The sequence below is a fragment of the Falco cherrug genome, chromosome 9 (genome assembly GCF_023634085.1).
Source record: "Falco cherrug isolate bFalChe1 chromosome 9, bFalChe1.pri, whole genome shotgun sequence".
Classification (NCBI taxonomy): domain Eukaryota; kingdom Metazoa; phylum Chordata; class Aves; order Falconiformes; family Falconidae; genus Falco; species Falco cherrug.
Window position 1 is genome coordinate 17,789,046 of NC_073705.1, and position 23,782 is coordinate 17,812,827.

At 42.3% G+C, this 23,782-nt stretch overlaps 2 protein-coding genes across 12 annotated transcripts in view; both read right to left on the reverse strand.

Annotated features, from left to right (window-relative positions):
* Positions 1-23,782, reverse strand: part of LOC129736820 (golgin subfamily A member 2-like) — a 430,355-nt gene that overhangs the window by 298,714 nt on the left and 107,859 nt on the right. The gene's annotated exons all lie outside the window — the stretch shown is intronic.
* LOC129736834 (adhesion G protein-coupled receptor L3-like) overlaps positions 9,302-23,782 on the reverse strand; it is a 69,000-nt gene continuing 54,519 nt past the window's right edge. Inside the window, exons 2-3 of the mRNA XM_055721092.1 lie at positions 15,576-15,685; positions 9,302-9,483 (exon numbers count right to left, since the gene is read on the reverse strand). Of these exons, the coding sequence (XP_055577067.1) occupies positions 9,377-9,483; positions 15,576-15,685 (217 nt within the window). The 3' untranslated portion in view covers positions 9,302-9,376. The remainder of the gene's footprint in view (positions 9,484-15,575; positions 15,686-23,782) is intronic.

Genomic DNA, 23,782 nt, shown 5'->3' on the forward strand with positions numbered 1-23,782 from the left:
TGGCCCATTTGTTCTGGCAATATGTGCCTTAATGATGTCTTTTGCATCATAGCCAGCAAACATTTTTGCAGCATATTTTGTAAAAGCAACAAAGAACAGCCTGTTCTCCACCAAATTAAGCACCGATCCTGCAGATGCTTACACAGTTTGTTTGTTTCCAGATAAGGCGTGTGCATGGACTTTTATGTCTGTAGTAAAACTAGGCACACACTCAGAGAATGTAGTCTCTGAGACGGTTGGTCCAGTTTCTGAGGATGGCTGGGCTGCAGTCATCTGGATGCAAATGAATCACAGCATTGCTGTTATCTGGATTGCTCTTCAAGGGCCAGGCTTTTATTCCACAACCACCTTTCACCTGGCTGTATTTAGAGCAATAATTTCATTTTTAGAAGAAAGCAGTGCAACAGATGCAGAATGAAAGGAAAACTAGCTTACTAAAGGAATACACTGTATTTTCTGCAAAGCCAGGCAACTGACAAAGCACCCATGAACATCATCATGATACACCTTCACCTTAGGTTACCAGCTGCCCCCCTTGCAGTAAACATTGTACGAAGTTCTCAAGATGTCAGGTAAGAGCTCTTGCAAAACTTCCCGGTCCCAAGGTCCCTCAGGAAAGGCTGATCAATACTTTTTTGTTGTGTTGCGAACACAAATTTCAGCCTTGCCCAGACAAGTGCAGCTCCCACCAAGCTGAGAAAGAGCAGGATTCTCTTACACTGGAATTGATGTTTGCTCACAGTTTTCCATCATGCAGTATTTCATGGTCTTCATTCTCTGGTTATTAAAACAGGATGTTAATCAACAAGTGGAGAAGGAGGAGTCAGGGAGTTGGTTCCCATCTCAGAAGTGGCAGCTAAAGCTGCAGAGCAACACGTGTTTCTCATTTGAAACATATCACTCATTCTTAAAAACAATAAGACATACCATCTGTTGCAGCCATTCATAATAAGATTTGGGCTGAGTTTGACTGTGAAAACCCATTTCAACATGAGTATAAATGTGCAGATGAAGAAGTGTTGCGAAGCAATTCATTGGAGCTTTCCTTGCTATACACTACAGGCAACAATGGCCAACTGTCTCCAGGCGTACACACGGGGTTCTATAAGCCCCATTTATCGAGTCATTGCAAAGCATCAACATCTTCCTGTGGCAAAAATAGTTTTAACAATTTGGCACCATTTCCCTCAAGCAGTTAATAAACAAATTACTAGATGTTTGTGGGACTGTGCAAAGCAGTTGACTCTGTCAACAGAACTTTTAAAATGCAAGGATAGACAGGGCATATTTTCAGTTGAAAGGGACCTACAAGGATCATCTAGCCCAACTGCCTGACCAATTCAGGGCGGACCAAAAGTTAAAGCATGTTATTAAGGGCATTGTCCAAATGGCCAACACTGACAGGCTTGGGCATCGACTGCCTCTCAGGGAAGCCTCTTCCAGTGTTTGACCACCCTCACAGTAAAGAAATGCTTCCTAACGCCCAGTCTAAAACCTCTCCTGGCACAGCTGTGAACCCTTCCCGCGTGTCCTGTCAGTGGGTATCAGGGAGAAGAGATCAGCACCTGCCTCTCCACTTCACCTCCTCAGGAAGCTGTAGAGAGCCATGAGGTCATTCCTTGGCCACCTCCTCTCCAAATTAGGCGAACCCAAAGTGCTCAGCTGCTCCTCACAGGACATGCCTTCCAGCCCTTCCACCAGCTTTGCTGCCCTCCTCTCGAGACATGCAAGTCCAATTGTAGGGCCCAAACCTGCACACAGTACTCAAAGTGAGGAGGCTGAACCAACTCTAAATACAGCGGGATAAACACCTCTTTTGACTGGCTGGTTAGACTGTGTTTGATGCACCCCAGGATGCGGTTTGCCCTCTTGGCTGCCTGGGCACACTGCTGATTCATATTGAGCCGCTGTCAACAAGCACACCCAGATCCCTTTCTGCAGGGCTGCTCTCCAGCCACTCCCCTCCCAATTTACGTTTGTGCCTGACTTTACTCCATCCCAGATAAAGAATCCAGCAGTTGTTCTCATTAAATTTCATCCCATTAATCATTGTCCCATGCTCTGATCTATGGAGATGCCTCTGCAAAGCCTCTTGTCCCTCTAGAGAGTCAATACCACCTCCCAGTTTGGTATCATCATCAAACTTGCTAATAGTGCATTCAAATCCTGCACCTAGACCTTTGATAAATACATTGAACAGAACTGGCCCTAGAATTGAGCCCTGAGGAACAGCCCTGGTGACCAGTCACCAGCCAGATGTAGCCCCATTCACTACAACCCTTTCAACTCTGCCCTTCAGCCAGTTCTTCACCCAGTGCACTGTAAACCCACTCATCCAACAGTTGGACAACTTGCCTTATTAATCTCCAGAAAAACTACATTTACCACATTCTTTTCATCTACTGGGTGGGTGACCTTATCATATAAGGGTATCAAATCAGTTGAACAGGACTTTCCCAATCTGAACCCACGTTGACTGTGCCCGATGATCACATTATTCTTTAAATGTCTTGCAATAGTATCCAGTATAATCTTCTCCGTATTTTTTTCAGGATCTTAGGTCAGACTAATAGGTCTGTAGTTCCCTGACTCTTCCCTCATACACTTCTTGTAAATTGGAATGACATTGGCTAGCTTCCAGTCAGCAGGGACCTCCCCAGACTCCAAAGACCTTTGGTCAGTAGTTGAGAGGGGTCCCTGCTGTAACATCTACTAGCTCATTCAGCACCCTGGGATGAATCCTATCAGGCTACATGGACTTGTGAATGTTCAGCCGATACAGCTTGTCTCTTACAATTTCAGTGTCCACAAATGGAAAGTCACTGCTCCCACGCTCATGGTCCTCCAGCTCAGGGAACTGGGCAGCCCAAGGTCTATCAGCATTATTAAAGACAGAGGCAAGAAAAAAAACCCAAAACATCACTGAATGCCTCTGCTCTTTCCTTTTTTCTTTTTCTTTTTCTTTTTTTTTTCCAATCCCTATCAGTCAGATAACAATTTCCAACAAGTATTGGTCCAATGTTTTCTTAGACCTCCTCTTGCTATGAATGTACTCTAAAAAGTCCTTCTTGTTATCTGATACAACACTGGCCAGTTCCAACCCTAACTGAGCTTTGGCCTTCCATGTCTTCTTGCATATATGAACCATAGCTCTGTAATCTTCCTTGTATCAAGGGAAAAACAGAATGATTGCTTTATGTACTCTGGAACTGGTATAGGACTTTGATAGCAATTAAATTTTGTCTCTGAGAGGAGACAGGAGGACGGAGCAGTCCTCTTTGAGAAAGGAATGCCTTTCCTTTGCACTGGAAATATCTTCATTATCATCTCTGCACCACAGATTTCTCCACTCACAAATCTGAAGGCTCAGACTCACTCTGTTTAATAACCAAGGCTGCACTGATTTTAATACTGCCCAATTTTACTCTGTACATTCAAAATCCCTCCAAGTCAACAAGAAAACTCCCAAGTGTTTCATTGGGTTCTCATCAGAAGCACGTGCTCAAAGACAACTACTGCACCTTTATCAAGTCTGTTTGAAAAAACTAAAAACATACAACACAATCAACAATTAAAAACACCCAGAACCCCCCCCCCCTCAAATTTGAAGACATTAATTTAACAAATGTGACAATAGAACCAAGACATATTTTTAATGGATTCTATTTGAAACACAGACTTTGTTTTCAAAGTACCTGCACAGAATGTAAATTTGTCACTTTATGGTAATTACTAATATCCTCCCCGACCAGAGTCATCTGGAACGTATTTAATTATTGACGTCATTGAAAATGTACATGGCACATGCTCACTGTTCGGAGTCAGTCTTTAAATGGACAAAGGCCCATTTGTTCCTTCTTTGAAAATGTAGCCTCAGCATATAAAGTGACCCCCAAACTACGCTTCTGTTATTTGTGCACAGCATACATAAAATGTAAAAACAAGCTGACATTCATCAAGCATTGAAGCACATGCCTAGGTAGAAGCATCCCAGTGGTCTCAATGGGAAAAAAATGGGGAAAAATCTAGGGGTGCAACTGTGCCTCATACAAATATTCATGTGGTACATTTATGCCTCTGCCACACCTTGTGCCTCTGCATCACTTCCAGTTGGTATCAGAGCCACCTCAGGTGTGCCTGTATGTACTGCTGGCACTCCCTGCACATGCATTGCTCCGTATCAAACCCGTGGCAGGACTCAGATACCACCACATTTTCCCTGTGACATTTTAATAGCTGATGCCTCCATATTTTCAGCTCTACGCTGACTATCAACTAAAAGTTTCTAAAAGTAAAAAGGCACTGCCAACCTGAGTATAAATACCCAAAGTAGCAATAGCATACAAATGCAATTATACTTGAAGCAGGACTAATTTCAGCCTATGATAAGAAAGGGACCACCAGTATCCATATAGTGTAATTTTATAGTGAAGCCACTAGTGGTTAGAGCCACTAGACGCTCCTTTCTACTCTCCTAAGCAAGGGTAGAATATCAGTCATTCATCTTACAATTTCAGTGTTTTCTGCCAAGCCTTATCAATAAAAAATACCTCCAACATCAGCTTTGTATTGTTTCTTGATTTTTTTTTTCTATTCAGGGTCAAATCTTCAAACCCTAGTCTGCATTCGCTACGTGGACTTCACATTCCTTCCCATTCCTTCAGTTTTGCTGCAGAAACATGGAACCATCTTTTAAGGTTGCATTCAGAATAGCACTTAAATGCACGATTTGTTACTTTAAATAGCAACACAGGTGGAATAACTCTGGAGTGTTTCATATACAGACATTAAAGGCAGATTTCTAGGGGAGCTTAGCTTTCATTAGGGCACCTGAAAATAATGGGCTCATTTTCAAAATCCCACAGAGTGCAACAGCTCCTGTTCTGTTTAGCAGAACCATTATTTTGCGAATCTGAACATCTGAGGGTTTGGAAGCTTTCAGGTATGAGTGTGTGTCTGTGTGGTCCCGCAAGCTTCTGCAAGAGCTTAAATTGAAAACTGTGCAATTATTAATTTTTAAAGCAAAAATGACAAAGGCCCGACACTGCCTCTCCTGGCATAAAAAGAAAGGACTCAGCTGGATTACGTAGTGAGGTGCTAGCCGAAGCCTCTGCTGAACTAGCATGTGCTCTCCTGCAAAGGGCAAGACAATAGTTTCACTCACACACACTGTTCCACACACACAAGAGAGGAAAAAAACAGAGTTAATGCAGGGCAGCTGAATAATACCTTCACAGAAGCAGAGAGAGAAACCAGGTAGACGTCATCTGCAAGGTGAATTAAAATTATACATCTCTGAGGATTATTGGTGAAAATTGAGACCTGGAAGGGAATTTGCTTTTGATGTTGGAAAGGATAAATACCCAATGTAAATCCTTTTATGTGGGCCTCTAGAGTAGAACAGAGAAATTAAAGATAAATGAGATTAAGGCATTTTTTAAAACTACCTCAGACATATTTAAATTACCCATGGAGGGGAAAAAGGCTTTGGAGGAGGACATTAGTTTAGACCCTCAACAAGACATTCATCTAGGAAATCAATTGGAAGAAATCTTTTCTAATCTGAATTGGTCACTGCCCCCCGCAAAAGCCAGACACATCCCCGAAAAACATTTAAGAACATTTCTGCATAGCCTGGCAATCAGCCTGGGGGGGTAAATGACATGCCATGTCATTTTTTTGGTGAGGTCTGGGTTAGGAAACATGTAGGTATAACTTGATCCCTTCCCAACCCCCCCAGAGTATGCCCTGGGGAAGGCCCCTTTGCCTTAGCCTCCCACAAATCCTCCTCTCATTTAATTGCTCTTGGAAACAGAGACAGCAGCTAACAAAAGTCAAATGCTACGCAGTCTGTGTTTCTGTCTCTTTTGCCAGAGTTTGAGGTACATACAACTACTGTGGTTTCATGCAGGCCTATATTGTTATTAAAAGTGGACTGGAAATGTTGTTAGCAAGGGAAGTGCAGGAAATGAGTAAAAAAGTAATACATTCAGATACATTTGGCTCTCTTCCGGGGAGCTCTTTCAATATAAAGAAACTCAACAAAGTTGTATTTTTAGATCTGGAAAGATGCGTTCTCGTATTTCACACACTAAAGGGATTTGCCTCAATACACTCAAATTTCCCCCTCCCTCCTCCTCCCTCATGTGCTAGAAGACATGAACTTCAATCCTCAACTTAACCACTGGGTATACGTATTCTGTTCTCCCCATTGGCCAGAATAAAACCCAAAAAATGTATTTAATTTCTTTTTTGGATTTATAATGGCACCTGGCAAGGATGGTCTTAATCTCCTTACACTGCTTGCACCAATGAAAGAAAACTTTGCAGTACTTTTTGCTAAAGAAAGGAAAGGATAACAAGAAAAAAATCTAGAAATATAAATATAATCTCCGTGTAGATCTGTTATAAAATGTATAAAATCCCTATCCATGTTTCCAGAGGGCACTTGGCATAACAGCACAATTTAAACAATGATTATTGAAGACAGAAAGAAATATATTCTACTTAATGATGACAGAATTGTTCAGAGATAATTGGGAAGTATGGGGTCATGTTTAGACAAGAAACTGGTGGCAAATATCTAGTAGTAGACCTGTCAGAAAAGATGTACAGATGACCTAAAGTCAGTGGTTTTTTCCCCATTGGTATGCCAGGCAAGCACATTTGCAGGAGTCACGCTGCTTTGTTTCGTCAACATGTTTGTTAAGCAAACACAATTCTATTGCAGACATCCAAAAGACACTCTGCTATTTGGATGTGGAACCATCAGCCTCTAAGGTGGAAGGATGGTAGTGTATTAATATATTGAGGAATTCAACAACATTTCATTCTTCTTTCTGCCCAGTACTGGTTACAATTCCAATTTTAGGTGGGACAGTATCAGTTATTTGCTATGCTAGAAATGGGGGTGACAAAGACTAATTTGTGGAGAAAAGCTAATGGCTTCAGATAGCCTCAGGTTGCCAGGATATGGCCCAAAGTTTGCTGACACTGATCATTGCCTTGTGATTTAATGACCTTTGATTCAGACTCAAAGGCCAAAGGCATTCAGGCAACAGATTGAAAGATTTTAAGCAACTTTTAGTTTAAATGGCTAAACCTAAAGCAACAAGATACGCTTTCTTACCAAAAAATGCAGCTGCTGTGGGACAAGATCAGAAAGGAGTAAGTGGTGCACAGAAGTCACACAAGGAATTGAGTTACTCCCTTATATTCATAATCTTCATAAAATGAGATGTTACACTACTCATCGCAGTTTTCCACCTTCAGTTTCCATAATAAACCAGTTATAGAGGCCCTAGGGAGAACTGACCGGGCTCTACATCAAGAAAAACATCAGATGTGAGAAACGCTTATCTACAGTAAAGTCTCTGACTTATTCACAGTCTGGATCTCCACACTGCAAATTTTGTGAGCGTGAGGTGATGGCGGGGATAAAGATGTAAATTTTGCCTCTCTTGCTGTACCACAGAAGCCTTTTTCTATTCTCTAAAGAATACCTTCTCCCAGCTACACTTGTTTCAGAAAAAAAAATATTAAATTAAACCCAACATTAAATTACTGTCATACTTTCCATGTTCCCCCGCATTCCCTTCAGTCTGTGAATTTTACTCTTGCAAACTTCTCACTGGTACCCATTTAACTTTCCACCTACTTAAGTATTAATTGGAAGGGAAAATGGAAGGGAAAAATCTAATCTCCTCTTTAATTATATCTATCACCAGAATACCCACATTTTCACACCAGAAGAATCACATCATTCCTGCTGTTTCTCTCACCTATGTTCAATGTGTCCAACATCTCCAAAAGATGCTCAGTGTTTTCCAAATTAGTGGAAAAGGAAGTTCTCAATTTGCCTCAGAAAATAAATACAAATACACCTTTCTCACTCCGAGACTTGGCATTCAGACCATGTGTGTTTAATTTATACCTTGTGTAGCCCAACAAGCTGTGCCATTCAGACACCTGTCAGTAGAGCATGCTGCTGGCTGCTCTGCTTGTAGTTCATATAATGGGTTAGCTCAGCCTTCAGGTAAAAAAAAAAAAAGACATGTTTTAATGTTGTGGGAAAAAATACACTTTTTTGGAGTGAAAATTGAAAAATCTGGAGGTAATGAAACTGTTATGATAGAACAGAGAAAAAGGAATATACAGGGGTGCAAGGCATCCTTCTGTATTCTTGAGAGCAAATTAAACTGTCTCCCCCCCTCCACCTCCTGCAACACTTTGGTTTTCACTGTGCTTGAGTGCAAGATCTTCAACAACTACAAAGCTTGTAGATGTCCAGCTTAAATATCAGATCTCATTCTGGGGTTACCTCACTTCCATGATTAATTAGGAGTGCAACTTTAAAGTGGGCAGAGAAGTGACGCTCAAACATTCATATGACTGAATTTACACTTACTCATGGCAATGACTCTTCCATAACAACCTGTTCAGCTGGTAAGCTACCAAGTTATTTTTCTAAGTGGTATTCATACATGTCCATCAAATTATGTCCTTACTGACTTTGACAGCAAATGTGCAATAAAACACCCTGTGATTGGCTGACAAGTTCATAGGTGCCCAGGCTATAACAGACTCCAACTCCTTTCCTCTGCTGCATTTCAGAACTAATACCATTAACCAGGAGCACTGTGGCGACTTTTCTGATAAAGATAGCATGTGCGATTCAAAGACACACGGGAGCACTGCCTGTTGTATGTGGAGATAGGATTTTCAGAACCAACACAAGGCGTAAAGATAGAATGCGTCAGTAAATAGAGGCATTTCAATATTTTAAGCCTGGCACTGGGGAGTGATGAGCTAGTTCAGGAAGTGACCAGCTAAACACTCAGAAGAGAGAAACAGAGGTAAACAGAAAAGATTACTTTTCACACAAAGGCTCGTACTGGCAGAAGTTGGAGACATGAAGAAGTGTCCCACAGACACTAGAGGAAAGGACCAAGACAGCAGGAGCTGGCTTTACACAAGAGCACGCTGGAAATTATTGATGGAGCAAGCAGTGATGGCATTCATACCATGGAGACCATCTAACATTTATCTAACTTCTCCGAAGAAGATCCATAGTGCTCCTGGTGACCACAGACTTTTAAACCAGTAGGTATTACAGGCACAAACAGCTGAAATCATCTTGTTAATCTAAACAAAACTCACCTTAGGTCCAAAAATGAACCACATTGCCATATATTTCACCGTGTCTCACAAAAAAACGTCCTTTTCCCCTCATCTCAGGCTACTCTCAAGTTTTCGAACACCAAAATTTCCCCCAGATCTCAGCACTTAGTTTTCTTCCCATTCTTGAAAACCATGCACACACCTATGCAGATAGCTCAGCCTCCATGATCGCAAAGTACCATAATAGCAGGTTATTTTAATTAAGGGTCTTTTCCAGCTGGCTGTTGTGTAGGTCCGTTCTCCCCACAAACACACAGTGAAAGGAGACTGACAGGGCAAGTACCACATCCTTAATTTCTGCCTCTGTGGATAAAGAACGAACAAGCAAAGCTGGAAGTTTCAGCAAATACAAAACCAAAGGTTTTTTTGGTTGCAATGCCCAGGAAATTGTATGCCTTGGAAGAAAGGCAATTAGTCAGCAGGATACAAAGTAAAGAATCTTTGCTCAGAAATAATCATAATGGGTAGTTAGGTCTGGTGGTTTTTGTTTGGTTGGTTAGTCTTAATTATTGTTCCTAGCCCAAGCACACAAATCATTTATTTAACTAAATAAAACAAAGGATTCCTGGCTTCAGGTGGAAATCACTCATTACTGACCAAAGCACCAATAGCTGGGTTTAACTCCTTGGGAATGCTTGCCATTTTCGCTGGTGGGCCCCAGAGGACCAAATTCTCCTGGGAAAAGACAAAACACCCAGAAACCCAGAGCAAAAGAAAAGCGGAGAAGCCACACGTCCATTTGTTTAACAAAACACAGCACTGCTCTCAATGGGCAAACGCCGCTTCTCAACCGATAGGGAAGGCGGCAAGAAAACACACGCAGGGAAAGTCTGGAGGCCACATAATGGTCTTATAGCACTCCAGAAATAATTAAGAACTGCATTCTTGGGAAAAGTGGTCTCATTAAATTGCTTTCAGACTGCAATTTTCTCCCAGCTTCTCCCCCCTATTCCCCCTTCCACCAGCAATCTTGGAGCAATGAAAACATCAGTTTGCTTTCTAGTGCTTGCATTCTCTTAAAAATGTCATTATTCAATTATCTGTCTATTCACTGGCCCGAAGGTCCAGTGGAGCAGATATTGTGAGCCTTCATTTAATGTTTTTAAATGCACTTTAGTCCACTCGTGCTACAATAAAACTTTATTGAAGTCTGTTCCCACATCACATTTACCATCGATGCCACACTTTTTTGGATATGTGAGCCCATCTATTCTTCTGTCAGCAGTAATAGGGATATTTCTAGCAAAGAAATGACCTTTCCTTCCGTCAATACAGTAATTGGGAAATGTGATTTCAGGCTCCATGCGTAAAAAGAAAAAAAGTCTTAAGAAAAGATGAACCATGCTCAAGTGTTGTTTTCCTTCCCCTTGTTAGCATTTAAGAAGCAGGAAAATCTCTGTAAGCACCAAAGATATTTGGTGCCTTCATAACATTTATTAGCCCATTTACCCAGAGGAACAGAAAGAAAGGATGAATCATCTTTCCTCAGAAGCCACAGATATTTTTCCCTTGCGGGGAACAGCCCTTTGAATAGATCTCCCCAATATTAAAAGCTGATGGAAGACTTGTCGCCTGGGTGCAAGACAAGTTATCATCACAGTGGGCTATGCCATGCCTGGGCCACCTGTCTTGCTCCCTTCTGCTGCCATCCTTTCCGTTAATGCAGCAACGGCCCTCGTTAAGCCCCCATCTTTTTTACACTTTGTCCTGCCCCCTACCTTAGATTTTCCAATTCTAGTAGAAAAACAGACTGTTTCTGGAGGACAACAGTGCACAAGTTATTCTGCGAACTCCAAAACCTAGAACCTAAGGGAACTGAGAGTTCAGAAAAAACTGAAGGTAAATTTCAACTCGGCTAGCTAAATCCTCTTCCTAGCACCATGCTGGATCCTTGGGAGCCTGAACAGCTGTCTCAAGGGGGAAATGAACAGAAAAAGCACTTTGAAATACCTCCACACATTCAACTCACACTTTTTTTCAAAACTAAAGTAAAATCTAAATGCAGACAATCGCTGATTTTCAGTCAAAGCCAGTGGGGGGTAGTTGCTCACATGTTGGAAAATCTCCCCCTGTTCTGACTTGGGGTATCACCCATGAAGGGCAGCACTGTCGCTGTGGCTCACAGAGCTCCCATGCTCAGGAGAGCAAAGGCAAGGAGGCTTGTCAGCCCCAAGTGGATTGTTCTTTCTCTTCATCCATCTTGAAAATACATAAAGGGCTACTAAAACATGGATGGTTTACACATACTAAAGGCTGTGTTTCTATACGGAAAACCAACACGTTGGTTTGAGTTTGTCAGATTACCAATACAAAAACTGGCTACTTACAATGACAACTAGCTCAGCAGCTCTCCCTGTCACCAAAGCTCTTGCAAAATTGGACTCTCTTGGCTGTCACCAGTCTCGTGTATGGCATTGGACAAATTGTTCATCTGCTTTCTGTGCTGGCTCATGAGCAAAATGGGAAGTTCTTCAGCACATTACAAAGGTGAAGTAAGAAAAATTACAGTCCTACATGTACTGGCGCCAGGACAACAGGACTGTACAAGCACCAGAAGAAGATACTGACGTGTTTCTGCAATCGGAGAGTTGGCCTAGCTTCACAAACCACCTCCACCACTGCTATTCTCATTATCCATTTAATGCTGCTTTGTAAAGGGAGAAGGAGAGAGGGAAGGGATGCACTAGGAAACAACAGAGTACTGGATCAAAGGGACCCTTGCAGAGCAAGGTTTCTCATACTTACATACAGAGCAACACTGCCTAAAATGCAGTTTCAGACATCTCTGCAACGTGCCATGTATGCGCAGCTCTAGCAATAGCAAACTACAGGTCTGGAGTAGCAAATAATTAATAGAAAACCGGGGAAAAGCTGTCTTGGTCAGAAAGAAAATTCAATTTAAGAAAACTGGAGTAGTAATTTCAGTATTTTGGAAGAAAAGGGGCAGTCTTTAAGGCAGGTGTCAGAGGAATAAAGAGCACATGCCAAGGCCTGCTCTGACAAGGACAAAAATAATTTGGCAACTTCAATGCAACTGAGGCCTGTCAGTTTAGGCCCAGTATCTTTTAACCTGCTGAAATCATCAGTTTTTCCCTTGGATTTCATTGTCAGAGGGCAACAAACAAAGTCCAGAGATCCTTGGAATGACTGTCCATTTTTTCAGACAGCATCTGCCATCACCTAAACTGACTACAGCATCAGCAAAACGAGGAGACAGCCGGGCTGTCTGTGTGATCATCTGTTTTCCTCCCCACATGTCAAGTAACTGCAGCCTCATGAAACTCTCATTATCAGGAGTATCTGTACTGAACACACAGGAAGGTGGTGCAGAGGGTAACACAGAGGACATTTTAAAATATATGAACTACTGAAGTTAGAAGAGGTTGGGTTTTCCCCCCCTCCTGACAGGAAAGGGGGATGCTTTCCTTTTGAAAATGAAATGAGTTGTTGGTGGAAAATTTAATAAATAAATAAGAGTTCAAGAGGAGTATGCTACCCAATGGAGTTTTAAATCTTCTGTAATTTTTCTCCAAGGGAATGTATACACTAGCACTATACTGAGCATAAGCACCTAAGGTCAGCCCTAACAACATATGTTAAAGATGACTCCTAAACGCTGGTCTCTTGAGACACACACACACTCCCTTCTGCTGCTGAGCTAGCGCTTAGGTAAACTCTCTCTCTCCATCCATAAGGAATAATTTGAAACCATAAGGAGTAACTCATCCAACGAGACAAAGAAAGCTGGAATTGCACACAAGTACAAGTGCCTGCTGACATATTAATTCCTTTGTTACGCAGCTGCTGTCTTTCTTTAGGAGGTGGCCATATGGCAGACACCACCATTCATTCACCAAGGGCTTGGTGCACGAAGCCACTGAGGAAACGTCAGCGGATAAGGAGGGGTCGTCCCCAGTAGCAGCCAGCACCATGGAACCTGTAGAGCCCACTCCCCTCCCTCCAGTGAAGCATCACGCAAGGCAGCTGGGTGTGGGTAGCAACGCTAAGAAAGCTGGACCTGAAAGGACATGGGCAACAGCCCAAATTCAGCTAGACAGGCTGAAGCACGTGGGCTCAGTGACAAGGGGACCAACTGACCCACAGCAAATGGCAGAGGTATCACCAAGGGCATCAAAGGGGAAACAGATTTCATCCGCCGGGGTAGCTTTGGTCTGACCATACCCTCGCTGACTTCCTTGTCCAGAGCTGACACCTTCCCCATCACCTGGATGGCCTTCACTCATGGGGCACTCCTGGGGCCCAGGCAAGGAACATCTGTACAGCTGAGCTGACCATTTTCAGAGGGCAGAAACGGAGGAAGTAACAAAGCCAGACAGAGACTGAGGTAGGGCAAGAATAAAAAGGAGGCCTAGGTTTCCCCCTCCATGTCTGCAGATGAAGGGACACGGTTTGCCTGAACACAACCAACTTCCCTGGAGCTACACTGAATAACAATAATTAAGGTTTGACCCAAAATATCCTAGACGATACAGAAAAACAAGGGCGGAGATGGGACCCTATTTTACAATGTGCCTCCCCCTCATTTCCACCCCCATAACTGTACTAGCAGAGGCCCTATATTTGGTTTATAAAGAAACTGAGGAAACAGCCAGCTAAACCACTAACTTAACTGTAAAGGCAGCATGACTTGTCATTATTGTTTTCCTCCCCACATTCAGTCCATTAAAATACACTCAGTCCCTACTGTATGTTTGGTACTCAGCAGCCCCTCACAAGAGTTACTTTACATCTTGTACACAGGTCCGATTAACACCTCAGGGCATAATATTCACATATTACCTTTCTCACGAGACACCACTATTCCTCTTTGTTTTATATGCAACAAGGGCTACAGAGGCATACTATGTAATCACTATTGCTTTACCAGCTCAGCCTCAGAAGGGAGCAGCATGCCTCACGCAAATCACAAATCACAAGGAAATACAACCTGCTATGATAAGTAGAAACCAATCCCCTTGCCCTCCCCACACACAGTGTTGTGTGTAAAATGAAAGATCTCATTTAGAGTGGAACAACTCCAAACCAGTAATTTGGTACGAGCCTGCTAGGGCAGACCCTAAGCCCTGATGTCATTCTTTCCATGGGTTTAATAGTTCACCCCATTAAAAATATTCCAGCACTGCATTTAGAAGCTTCACATTTTTGTTTAGAAAACATCAAATATGGTTATGCCGAGACCCCTGCCAGCAGACAGAGTCGCTCAGCAGAGAGGGTCTCCTTTGCTCAGAGAGGTGGTCTTAGCTGCATCCCTCAACTCGTGGTTTCACAAGCAAAACCTTGCACAACCTTTCCACATCGTAGTGGCAGACAGGTGCCCACCTCCTGCATGAGGGACAGGGACCACCCAAAGGACTGTAAATTCTTGCTTCCCCTCCAGACAGCATGTCTATCATTTGTCAGCCACATCTGCTCTCCAGCAGCCCACGCTCAAGGCAACAAAGAAGATGCTTTTAGTCCTCAAGCCAAATCCTGGGTTTCAGCAAACTGAAGTCTAATGCAACTCTGTAGCTAAAAAGCATCCATTCCTGTACCTGCTTTATTATTTTGAGAGCTGTGCTATGAGCACTGGCCTACACAAACTGAGAACCTAGAGATGGTGCTGCTATTCACCGCTCAGCCTTTACGACTGCTAACAAAAAGTGCACTCCTACTATTGCTGTTTTTATGTCTTTTTTGAGGTATGCCATTTTTGATAGTAGGACCATAACTGCACCTAACACATTTGGTTTCTACAGGAAGCAAAACCTGAGATATACTTAACTTTTTGTAGCTCTGACACTTCCCATTTGGCACATATTCTGTAATCCCAGATGACTGTCTGTCTACCTGCAAAAATTTAGGCTAAATAGCTTGCCTGTAATTTGCCTTCATAATCTTAGAAGCTTATAAATTAGTATTTTCTATCATCAAACATCAAATTTCCCGAAACACTAGCTTTCTACCTCCTCAGTGATACAATACTGTATTTAAGGCACTTATTAAATGTCACCAATTACATGGACACATGCTGGTCAAAGTGCGCTGCTGTATGATTACAAGCATAAAACCCTGGAAAGAGAAACTATAAGCTAGCAACAGTGCTTCATTCTCCCGGTCTGCTTCCCAAGTGTTTTCCAAAAGGAGATATGTCACTGTTACACTGTACTACATGGAAAACATGGGGCACTATTAGGATATTTTTAACATGAACACAAATCTTGCACAGAGGAAATTTTTTTACAGCTTGCTAGCTCAGTCTCATATGATGTACCTGGTTTGTCACCAAGCATTTACTTGCCCTTGGGCAACAACAGACAAGCTCAAGGATGGCCTAGTCTCCACAATCAATCAGATCTCTATTAAAGAAACAAAGGCAAATATATCAAAATACATACTGTAAGGGACGCATTCATACTGCACTTCCAGGTACTTGTATGTCCCAGGGCAAGGGTCTGGAAACACATCAGGGCCAGCAACAACTGCACATTGGGTCCGATTACTGCATCTGAAAAACAAGAAAAAAGGGAGTCAGAAAACAGTCCAGACAGAAGGACAGGTCAAGAGGTTGAGCAGCAGCCCCCACAGTGTCAACAGGAGTGAACATGCAGAAGCCAGGACTTCAGCATCAGCTGGGGAAGCTCGACAGAGAGCGTGTAAAGGCTGATGGCAAACGCTGATGTCTTCATCAGCTTATTGCCAGAAGCGAAGACATATGGTGGCACAACCCCTTTCCCTCCAAGCAGTTCTTACAGCACTAGGAATTATTTTTTTAAAACGGAACTGAGAGGATGGTTTAAAACAAATAACAATAACAAAACCCAAATAATTACAGATATGTGGTCCTCTAAAGCTTGAAACCCAAACTCCATCACAGTGATTTCAACTAACCTTAAATACCAGCATTCCCACGAAACAAAATGCAAAGACTAAACCGACAACATTTGTGGCAAAAATAATCATTGTATATTTTATAGCAGGCATAATAAATACATTTTACAACATATTTATAAAGTGTTCCCACAAAAACAGTCATCTCAAATAATGTTTAATACAAAGACTAGAAACAGCAGCCTTTGAGGGAAAAAAATAACCACCCAATAAGGTGTCTAAAAACACATTAATTTTAATTTTAAGTGGATTTTTAATTGTCAAGTAGTTTTTCACACAGAGCCAACACACATCAGTTATAAATGGCCAAGTTTTAGTTACTCATTCTGCCCAGCATGGATGCACCTACTGAGACAATGTATTTTTTCCAGAAGCAAACCTTGTTCTCACTAAAGAACTTGCCATACAAGTGCACAGAGAAGGAAGCGACCCTGTCCGCTGCAGCAAGCATCTTTCAGGTTAAGATTATGCACGCACACAGGTTGGGCTTTGCGAGATGCTTTCTCTGTGGCACATATGACTCACATCCATGGGTGACTGATTTTAGCATGTGTGGAATGCCAAATTACTTAGTTTACAGCAGTTTTACAGAGAAGAATCCTCAGCTTGTTTGTTGGGGTGGGGGTGGGGGGGTGGTGTATGTGTGTGGAGAGAGAGAAGTATAGTTAGCATTTGATTTTTATGCTTTTGCACGACAAAGAGACCTCCTAAGGGCTAGTTCATTGCATTTACTTTCTCTGCGATGCTGCATCCTCTGATGTGACATAAGACCCCTGACACTCCTGCTCTTCTAGCAGAAGCTGTGACATCCAGCACAGAACTCATTTAGGTCTGCGGTGGAAATGCTTCATGTTTACCTGAGGCTACAGTTTGTCATCCTTAATGCAGATTTTATTTGAGCCCATAAATTAAAATTGATTCATTAGTGACTGCCTTAAGCTCCATACTTTCTTTAATTTTATGGAAAGATTAATAAGAGCTGATACGCTTGCTCATCAGGCTGTTTTGCTGGATAACACACAATCCAGAGGGCTGGGTTGTTCTCTTTTTTCCTAGCTGAAAGATGACAGTTATCACAGCAACTGACTAGTTTTATTATACACACAGAAAAACAGTTGAATTAACAGAACAGGGTAACTATGTTGTCCTCACCCTTGCTACTTACACTTAGGTGGCTTGGCTGGGATATCACAGGTAGACTAGACCATGCAAGTGGGCAGTCTTCCAGGAGAGGCTTTGAACATCATCCAAACCTTCACTTTCAACAAAAGTCGTTTACTGGGCTCAATGTGCCTTTCAAAAAGCAATTGCACTGGCCTAATCAATAGTCTCTCTGGCTGTAGCGACATTCCTGGCCACGCTATATAGAAGAGCAGCAATGGATCAAAGAGACATTTCAAAAGCATGAGCCAGGATCAAAAATTGCGAGGAACTGGATGTGGGGGGAGAAACAGACATTTCGGGTTCATCTGTGTGTTTTTTCTTTCTTTCTATCTGTAAGTGTTTGGTTTGAATCACCACTTGACCAAGCGTTTCCTTGTGGTCAAAAACCAGAAGTGAAAACACACAACCCAGAAAGCTCCAGGTTCATAACCAGTATTTCAAAACTTGGTTTGGAAGTCGAAAGTCGTGAACACCAGCTTTAACCTCTCCAAATGCACACTGCCTTCTGAGATATCACCAAAGAGAGTAAAAACACCATGATACAAGAGGTCAAGTTGGGAATGCAGAGTGGTGGTATGGGCTTTTCCCCCTAACTCTAGGCAGTCCTGAAGCCCCCTTGCACATCCCTGGGGATTGGGGGATGGCAAAGCACTGTGCCTACCAAGCACAGAAACTTCAATAGCAGGCAAAATCAAATCAACAGTATCACCTTACGGGGGTAAACAACAGAAAAGCAGGTGAAAAAGTCCTAAATAAAAGCTCAAATAGTATGCCATGTCACCTCACACAATTTGCAAAAAAGGGCTCATACAAAACACCCCACCAAAACCAGAGAAACTCAGCCTCCTCTCTTTTTCACAGCCATTTCCTATGGGCAGCAGTCCCCAGTCTAGACTTGGCATTTTTAGTTTCCTTTTATCACCCCAGGGTGAAACATGCAGGTTCCCATTCTAACACGCTAAGAGATGAGGGCAATATGGACTAAAAACCTCAGGAAAAAACCCTAATAACTGTTTAACCAACTACTACTGTCAGACATCAGTCTATGAAAATTGTAAGCAGAGAAAGAGGTAAAAAATACTCATCATTAAAGCTCTGGTCACTGTGCTTTTGCTCAAACTTTTTCTTCATTTTCACAACAGCTTCCTGGTCCCTTCAGGTTTTTTTTATTTCTTTCCCGACAGATTAAAGGCCCGGGTGACACTATGTGACACACAAGAACCGACACAGAAAAGGAGATGTTTAAAAGAAGATGCATCTGTAGACTTGAAAACACAGGGGTGGGCGGTGGGGAAATATAATCTTGCTTTACTGCATTCCCAGCAAATCAGCCCATGAGCTCTTCTTTGTAAATTACGGGACTATACAATGAACCCTGGGATTTCTTGGTGCTTGGGTTTTAGTAATACTTGCTCCAAACTCCTGCAAGGTGCGAAGCTCGCTGCTGGGTATTGACCTTTCCAGCCAATACAACAAGAATCCCTTGTTTTAATTATGGGTTGGTTTTCCTTTTCTTTTTTCCCCTCCTTTCTTGAAGGAAGATCTTTACTAACTACTGGAGTTACAATTCGCAGTAAGAACCAGTGCTGCATCATTTCATAAAACTGTCTCTTCTGTAGGTCGATTGCAGGAATACTACCCGAGTCCCTTAGCTGTATGCTAGAAACAGCAGCTCTACATCTTGCCAGACTCCCCTCCAAAACAGGGCAGAAACTGTTTGCATCATTGGCTCTAGCATAACTGTACTCCAAAAAACTACAGTCACCTTTTTTACAGCCATCAATACCTCTTTTACTTTCTTTTGGCAAGCAGTATATTAGTTTATATAAATATATTTCCAACACTGATTCATCAGCTCCTTCAGATGAAACTACTTCCCTTGCCCCTGCATTACCCTCACGGCACATCTTTCCCAAGCGAACCCTGGTGTCTTGGAATATGTTCTCATTCTCCGTATGCTCTGACACCAAGAAAACAAGAGAGCTGTGGGAGAAATCTGTGAATTTGGGGGAACAAATACACAAGTTTATGCCTGTTAAAAAAGTAGCTTTGATTTTATGAGTTTGTACCATATTTTAAGGCAAATGTTCTGGAGACACGGAAGAATTAAAGGAGCCCCTCAAGTGGTTTTAGTTCCCTTTATTGCCATTTATCATTAAATCTGACAAGAAATTTATCACCATCCTGTTGTTTGGGGTTGGTTTGTTTTATCTGGAAATCCTTATTTCTAACTGTAATCGCTCCTCTCTGTTGCTCCCTGAAGTGCGAGGTGGGCACATGAAGATACAGCTTGCTTCTCGGAGACCCTGCATGTCTCAGGCCACCTCCATAACTGGTGCTGGGATTCGTGGACACTTTGCCGCGACCAAGAGCATCCACACAGCTCTTCAGAAATAACTCACCACGCTGCCACAGCATTCAGGCTAGCAAGGCAAAAAGCCTGCTGCATCTTCCATTTCGCAAGACATGGAAACTGTGACTTGCCAGTGCCCAGGTTTCCTTTGAAAATGCTTATGTTGGTGCAAAGGGCAATGAAAAGGCCAGTACGTCACATCCACTTGCCAAGGTGCAGATGCCTACCAAGACCAACGAAGAGATCAGAAACCAAAGCATAACCCGAGGTCTGTATTTTCACCCCGACTTGAAAGACTGATGGAAATATATGTTCCTGTGGTTCAGGAAAAGAGAATAACTCAAAACCCTCCTAAAAATCAGTCTGAGATACTCAGCAGTCTTTAAGAACCCAGCATCTCATAAACAGAAGTTCACGTTATTCACTTATATGTTTTGGCGAGGAAAAATTAGCCCCTGGGAAAATTATAAATTGTCCCAGTCATAAGAAAAAAAAAAAAAGAGAGAAAAAGAAAGAAAGAAGAAGAAAGAAAGGGGGTTTCTTTTTGCCTTTTTTCTAGCTACATTTATTCCCACCACTTACTAATGTACCTGTTCTGTCTTTCAGATGTGGAAAAGTATTTATCCTAGAAGAGAAGCATCAATCCAGTGTAACACAGACACTGTAACAGAAAGCATGCATCATTTTTTCAGAACTTCTCCCAGTTCCAGTGGAAAATGACTTTCAAGAGTTTTAATGTGAAACAGTAATAATAATTCATGTGGCATTTGTTTTGCATTTATAGCAGTGGGACTGAAGGAAGCATTTGAGTTCAGAAGCAGCTGCAGGGCTCAATGCTGCTTGCAACTCCCAGTTCAGACTTAAAAAAAAAAAAAAAACCCACACCACTAAAACTTGATTTCCCTTCAGCAAACTTCCATTCCTTCTCCCTGGCAACAGTTTTATGATTTTTAAGTGACAAGGTCGTTTTGTGATAGTGAGGCAGGAACACTTTAAGACATAAACAGCTCCTTACTCCTGCTCCAATATCTTTGCTTTCTTCCAATGCTGACATTTCTGATATATTTACCAAGAGAGAGAAAAAAAAAAAGAGAAACAATAATAGTTTAGCAGGTGATGTTTATTTTAGGCCTTTCCACAAACGTTAATAGCACAGACATGTTGACAGCATCAGGCTAGATATGTCTGTGGTGATATGTTTGCCAGAAGAAAAATGCAAAGGCAGCACAAAATAAAAGATCAATCCCAAACAAAAGCCTTTCAGCATTAATCATTGCAGGTGCAATACCAGTAAGAAGACAAGAAAAACAGGTGCCAAAACCATGGGGGCAGGCACCCATCATACTAGGGTCAGCAGGAGTAGAGCAACCAAAAATCCGTGCAGAAGTCCACAACAAGCCTAGAGGCTCAAACATCCATTTCATCCCAACGCACCCTCTTTCTCCTCACCCTTATACTCTAGAGACAAGCACTTCTGAGGTGGAGCAAGGCTTTCTGTGACACCAGGGCGGGGAGCTCCTGTAAACAGGGCGTACTGGAAAACACTACAAATGGGGAAGTCACCCGCTCCCTCTGAATTCACAAGCAGATGGTCAGAGTCCAGGGCTAGGCTCTTAAATACCCTGAGGATCAGAAAATTTCAGGCTACACGTCTGTGAACTTGGACCTGTGCGGAGAGCACTGTGCTGCCATTTCCATCCCTTGCTGCTGCTGCTGACAAACCCTGCTCAGAGCTGGCGCTACCCTCCACCTACAGCAACCTATAACAAGGGTTTCTTAATGCCCACATGTGCAGACCAAGCTGCCTCACCTGCCTTCATGAGCACCAGTCACCAAAAGCAAAGATACTCGTTCCCTCTGCCCTCAACTGAAACACTTACTTTACACAGACGTTATTTTATTTTTTTTTCTGCAATGACAGGCACGGCAGCCATCGTGTGCCTAGGCACACTAATATAGCCAAGCCATCAGTACCTAAGCCTCTTTCTCAAGGTCTATTATACTTCTCTAATGGTTTTACGGTAAGAGACAGACTTAATTCATTATCCTTCATGGTAACGCTGCAAGACATCCTTTTTCCATCTCTGGAACACAAAATTCTCTTCTCTGGATGACCGCTTTAAGAAAGAGGCTGTCACAGCAAATAAGTCAGCCTGGAGTGTGTTCTCCCTTGTCAATATGTGATATTTCCAAATCAACCCTTTAGGAAGGGCCAAGGAAAAAAAAATAAAAATGCCCTGGAGAAAGTAAACAGGAAGAAAAGAGAAATTTCACTTGTAAAGTGGAGTTAATGTGATGCCTTGCAAATAAGAAGAAAAAAAGCAAGCAGAGAAGGAAGGCAGTGGAAGGTGGAGAGGGGAGAACAGAACCGCAAGCCCCAAGAAAAGCCTTTGGTTCACCACATTTGCTTTCAATAACGCAGTACACAAGAGCAAACCTAAATCTTCACCTGTTTAGCTTCCAGAAACAATGAATTCCTCAACAGAATCTTTTTCTGCCTCTGCAAAACCTTAAAAGCAAAGGATCTAATGACAGGGAGATGAAAATCCAGCCTCTCTAATGTTTTCTCCATTATGAATGGGCCTTGTTATTGACCTTTCAGAGCACAGAGAAGCTGGCTTTCCAACCTCTGCTGCGATACAATTATCTGCAGTGTTTAATGCTAGTACAGGTGATTCCCACTACATACTGCATTTTGTTGTTTTGTTGATGAGTTTTAATTATCCATCTGGGTGCTAGAGCTGTCAGATGGGCTGCTGCTTATGTGATCAAACTAATACAAGGAGAGGCAAAGCACACTAATTGCAGCCTCACCAAGTGCCTTTGTGGAGATATGCCAATGAGATACATTTAAACTGCTGTGTTTATTGTAAAATATTATTATGTTTGATGAGAAAAAATAGTCCTCTTTCTATAGCCTCAAACAATTTCGTTCCTCTGATTATTGTTCTACGTTGAGAAAAGCAAAACTGAGGAAAAACAAACCACCAAAACCACACCCAGCCAAACAGCAGAAAATTCCTGCAGAGCCAAACTGAATCAGAGTTGTAAAGGTCACCAATGGGATTACTTTCATATATTATGGAGAGCCTGGGAGCAAGACGGAAAACAGGTACTGGAAATAATTTAAATATTAGTTTTACATAAGGGAAAAAAGTAATTATGCTGTTTCAACTCATTGATAAGGCCCTTAAAATTTAACAAGAGCATTAAACAGCAAATTCATAAGATTTTACAGATTTAATGGCAATTTGGGGCACCCCTTTAAATGGTGCATCTGCTCCCCTGCCAGGAACTCCCCAGCTTAGGAATCTGAGGTCTCGGACAGGACTTGCCAGTAGGGTGTGCTGCCTCATCATCACCCTCCAAGGAGGGTCTCCCCCAAGCGATGAAAGGTTTGTCCTCTGTGCTTCATCATGTAATGCCTCACATTTTATAGTTTCCTTGGATTTCTTTCTGTCCCATCTCTTTGTGATTAACAGAGTGAGAAGGGGAGATGAAACCCCCAAAGGCAATGAATGTGTAACCCAACAGGAAAACCTGCCGAGAACCATGTACTAATGCGCCTGGCTACAGCATCCCTGCAGCAAAGGCAACCTGAATGCAAGGCTAGTGAAAGAAACATTCAATGTTAGCGCAAGAACAACAAAGCAATGTACCCAATTCTGTCCAAGCCATTGGGTATGTTTTGACAAAAGCTTTGGGTCACCATGGAAACCAGATCTGCACTGAGCACGTCTGAAGCAGTCACAGTGCTGCATCAGCTGCAAGTAGCTGAGGTTCCAAGCAAGGGCAGGTTTGCGATATAGACTAACGTCTTTCATTGGATGCTGGTCTGTAGGGCTGAAAACCAAACTAGGCAAGCCTTAAGGCTGTAAAGTACATCTTTTAAAGGACTACATCTGCCTTTTTACAGGTATTCTACTTCTTCCAACTCCATAAACTTCTGTAGCACACTAATAAAAATCCACTTTACAAAACACTGACAGGATATCTGGAGAGGAGAGTAAACACCTGAAGTAAACCAACCGATAAAAGGCTCATCAGTTTAGCCAGAGTTAACACTACTTAAAATAACTGCGAACAGAAAACAATTTGGCTTTTAGTTTGGATTATGAGTTCAAATTAAATGCTAGATGAGGTCAAGGCTGAATTTCAGCTGGTGTTCCACATTACTTTGTCTTCACTGCCACTTTA